Below are 4,535 nucleotides of genomic sequence, written 5' to 3' on the forward strand. Positions count from 1 at the left end.
TTATACCAGTATGAGTGTCTCAGACAGCTGTATAACTGAGAATCCCCACCCCAGCTGGAGGGATGAACACTAGTTGTCTTGATTTTGCTTTTCCTAATAAATTTACATGTTTTTGATATAAGAGAAAAAACCACTTCCTCTTTATGTGTTCCCTTTCTTTTATATTTAGCAGTATACAACTATGAACATTTCCCAAATCTTTCAGTTTTCAAAATGTCCTTCATATATTTTCATGTATTCCTTATTTCAGTTTGCTCAGAATATTTTCTATTCTTACATACAGTGTTACTGCTTTAGAGCATGCATCATAATATACACACCACACACACACACATGCATTCACACACACACACACACACACACACACACGAACATACACGTGCACACACATGAACACACACAGACACACACGCACATACACACACATGCACACACACATACACACATATGCACACACACAGGCACACACACAGGCACACACACAGACACACACACATGCACACGCACATGCACACACACACACACACACACACGCACGCACACACACAGAGACACACACACACGCAGTAGCAAGAACTAACATTGTCCTGATCCAGTGCAGTTGAGCTGCCCATGATACGTTTGCTGCTTGTTTCAGAAGGCATTTTCCCGAGAACAATTAAGACTAAACTCATAAATAAAAACCATTGTTTGGCTAAAAAGAAAAATTCCTCCATATCTATTTATCCCGACAAACTGCTCACTTGTTAAACAACTTCCCAAGGTCCATTTTAAACACTCAGGTTCTTGTATTAATCTTTGAAACTCTTCCATTCCAACCTTACAGCTTCAGTAACTGTGTTCATTTAAAAGACCCATCACAAGCCCCTGGGAACTTGACCTAAAGAATTCTGTGAAGCCAATGTTTCCCTGTAGGTCGTGAGTTTGAAGAATATAAATGATATTTTCTCGAGGGCTGTCTCATAGCATGTTGTGGGATTCAACAACACTATCTTAGATTTTCCAACTGTATCTGGAGAGAAGTGGATGAAATAGACCTGCAGTGTTGTTTGTAATGCTCGCTTTATTATTTTCTATGTGATTGATGTATGTCACAACTGAAAATTATAAAACAATGTAGCGAGACAAGAGGAATGAAAAACTGCATGAGATTCTATTCTTGATAGCTTTTATACAATAATATATATCATTATCATTAAACTGCTTATGTCATTGGAAAGGCTAATAAATGAATGAAGTAGCCAATATTATTAAGTTTATTTTACACTAAATTTACATCTCATATAGCTATAGGACAATGTATTCCTAATCAGATATTGTGGGATTCATTTAACTAAGTCTTTATAAGACTTATTTTCCAATTAATTTCATTTATGTACAGGAGTGTGTGTGTGTGTGTGTGTGTGTGTGTGTGTTTGCGTGTGTGTGTGTGTGTGTGTGTGTGTGTGTGTGTGTGCTGTGTGTGTGTGTGTGTGTGTGTGTGTGTGTGTGTGTGTATGTGCACTTGTGAGTACAGGTGGCTGCAGAAGGAGAAGCCAGACATGGGGTCAGGTTCCTTGAATCCAGAGTAAGTGGTCTGTCAGCCGTCCAATATGGGTGCTGGGAACTGAACTCAGGTCTTCTCCATAGACAGCAAGGGCTCATAAGTGCTGAAGCATCTTTCTAGCCCCCAATGAAGCCCTTAAATGCATCTCTGATCGTATTTATGATAACTTTCACTGGAGCGCACATGTAATTTATTGAATAAAGTACGCTTTTGTACTCATCTTAAATTAGCTTCTCAGTGTCTATGTGATGGTGATGTAACTTGGGAGTTGCTTGAGAATTAGCATAGTGCCCTCCTGGTCAACACTTGAGGATGGGGAGGAGACAGAGTGGAGATGAGTCTCAGGTATGTCCTGCGTTGGGAAACAGAACCAGAACATGTATTAGCATACTTTGGGTGCTTCCTCCCTGCTGAGATTTGTTCTTGGACAAGGCACTTCCCTTTCTCTGAGGCAGTGTTGTTTGCATATTTGTTTGCCCTTGAGACAGGGTTGCTCTGTGATAAACTGAAACTCACTTCATAAGAGCCATCAAGACTTTACTTGTTTTCTAAAACTTTAAGATTATCAAAGATCCTTAAGGGGCCCTAGCTTAGTGCTCTATATCACTAGGCTGATAATTTATAGGCAGTAGGACTTGCCTTTATCTATTAAATAAAACCCCAAAAGTTAATAATATTTGGTATAATCCATATAAAGGAAAGTGCTTTAAGCAGATAAAATGAAATTACACATTATTTTAAAATATAAAAAATTTTCACTTTCAAAATTCAATTGTAAGTACGAAACTGGCAAGCTTTCTTTGAGCAATGTTAATATAAGTTGCCATTTCCAATAGAAATGTTTCTCAGCCTTCAGTAAAATCTATAAAGGTCTTTAGTGTTAAACGGATCTGTAGGTCATGTGGGAGGCTGTTTGTTTCAGTTTCATAGGTTGATAATTCTGAAGTCATAAAAGTTGCTATAGCTAATGTCAAATTGTTGCATAAATTAAGGATGGTAATTCAGGATTCTTTTTTATAACTTATATGTAGCACATTTTCCTCAAATCCATGGTGTGAAAAATAAAAGACAGATAAAGGTCAGATATGATTGTGGTTTAATTTTAGTTTTATTTAATTTCTCTTGAGTTCTTATGCCATATATTTGGCACTGTACATGAAACCATAGTAATGTACAAAGCATTTGTGCTTTAGAAGTTGTATTAGTTGTGTTAGTCAGGGTTGTCTACGTGAACAGAACTGATAGAATGGACATGTATGTGTATATGCATGCATGTTTGTTTGTATGGGACTTATTAGAGTGACTTCCAGGCTGTGGTCCAGCTAGTCCAACAATGGCCATCTTCTGATGGAAAGTCCAGAATGTAACAGTTGTTCAGCAAATAAGGCTGGGTGTCTCAGCTGGTTCTCAGTATATGTCAGAATCCTGAAGAAGTAGGCTCTAATGTCAGTGAAGGAATGCCTTGGCAGCAGGATATATGAATTTACAAGTGAGAATGAGGGCAAGCATGCAAAAAGCAAAATCTTATTTCTCCCATATCTTTTATATGTTCCACAAGATGTGGCCCAGTCTTAGGATGGGTCTTCCCACATCAAATAATCCAGTTAACTAAAAATCCCTCACAGTTGTACCAAGTTGCTTGGGTTTTTAGTGAGTTCCAGATGTAGTCAAATTGATAGCAAATGATAATTATCATAGAAATTTATTACCATTTGACAGGGAAAAAATCTTGTTTGATATTTCACTCCATTACTTCATTTCTTTGTTTTCTTACCTCTTTCCCTTTTTACCTCTGTTTTTCTTCATCTTTTTCATATTTATGTTTAATAATTCTTGGAGGGTCAGAAAAGCTGTTTACAGTAAAGCAACACTTCTGCATTTTTATAAAATCTGATAAAAAATAGTATTTCAAACTGTACAGTCACCAGAAGTACACAGTTATCAAAAATGCACACATTTCACTTGGCACTTCTGCATTTTTATAAAATCTGATAAAAAATAGTATTTCAAACTGTACAGTCACCAGAAGTACACAGTTATCAAAAGGGCACACATTTCACTTGGCACTTCTGCATTTTTATAAAATCTGATAAAAAATAGTATTTCAAACTGTACAGTCACCAGAAGTACACAGTTATCAAAAATGCACACATTTCACTTGGCATGTCCAGCACCTTCAGCTTTCTGTGCCTGGTCTGTTTTGGCATCTCCATTTTCTGCAGGATTATTCTCATCCTTACCAGCATCGACTTTCCCCTTCTTGTACTTGCGGACCTTCTCTTCCTTCTTTGCAGGGGCCTTTTTAGGCTTGGGCTCTGGCTTTGGAGGAGCAGGTTTAGCAGACAACCTTGCAGATCTTCTCTGTGACTCGTCCTTCACCTTGGCTTTATCTCCTTTAGTATCCCCTTCAGCCTTTCTTTTGAGCATGGCGGCGGCCAGGGACGTCCGTGCTGAAGGTGGGGATGCAGTGGTGCTCGGGTTTGGTCCGTCTGGGGGTCGTTCTCTCTGCTTCTTCACACTCCTCAAGACTAAGTTACTCTTGACTAGTTCCTCCAATAAATTTCAAATATACAGTGTGGCCTAAGTTTTGTACAGTGTACCACACTGTAAGTAGATAATGCTGGCTTTGTCCAAGGTCTCCAAGTAGGTAGAGGCATTGTCTACAGGTGGTACACTCCATATCTTGCAGTTCAATAAACTGATCTAGGCAAGGAAAATTTTTATTCCTTTAAGTTTTTAAAAATGCTATTGTAAAGGCAGGAAAAAAAGTACTTTTAAACCAATAATGTTGGGATAGCTAGATGACCCTGGGGGAGAAATCAAACTCAATTCCTACGTAGTGTCTACAAGATACTTTCAATTACATATATAAAAAAAATCATACCAAGGTAAAAATTCAGTACTTCCAGATAAATACAGGAGACTTGCTTAAGACTTTGTAGTAAGAAATCAAAATAACCTGTAAGAGTGTCACAGACTTTCCCTAGAA

The 4,535-nt window shown here is 37.9% G+C and overlaps 1 protein-coding gene across 1 annotated transcript; it reads right to left on the minus strand.

Annotated features, from left to right (window-relative positions):
- Window positions 1-3,700: 3,700 nt before the first annotated feature.
- LOC131922739 (non-histone chromosomal protein HMG-17-like) lies at window positions 3,701-3,973 on the minus strand. Its single transcript, XM_059277585.1, has one exon. The coding sequence runs from the start codon at window positions 3,971-3,973 to the stop codon at window positions 3,701-3,703; it is 273 nt and encodes a 90-aa protein (XP_059133568.1).
- Window positions 3,974-4,535: the final 562 nt, after the last annotated feature.

This window comes from Peromyscus eremicus, chromosome 1, assembly GCF_949786415.1.
Source record: "Peromyscus eremicus chromosome 1, PerEre_H2_v1, whole genome shotgun sequence".
Taxonomy (NCBI): Eukaryota; Metazoa; Chordata; class Mammalia; order Rodentia; family Cricetidae; genus Peromyscus; species Peromyscus eremicus.

Coding starts and splice junctions, on each gene's coding strand:
- LOC131922739 (XM_059277585.1), bottom strand. CDS start 3,973: ATGCTCAAAAGAAAGGCTGAAGGGGATACTAAAGGAGATAAAGCCAAG.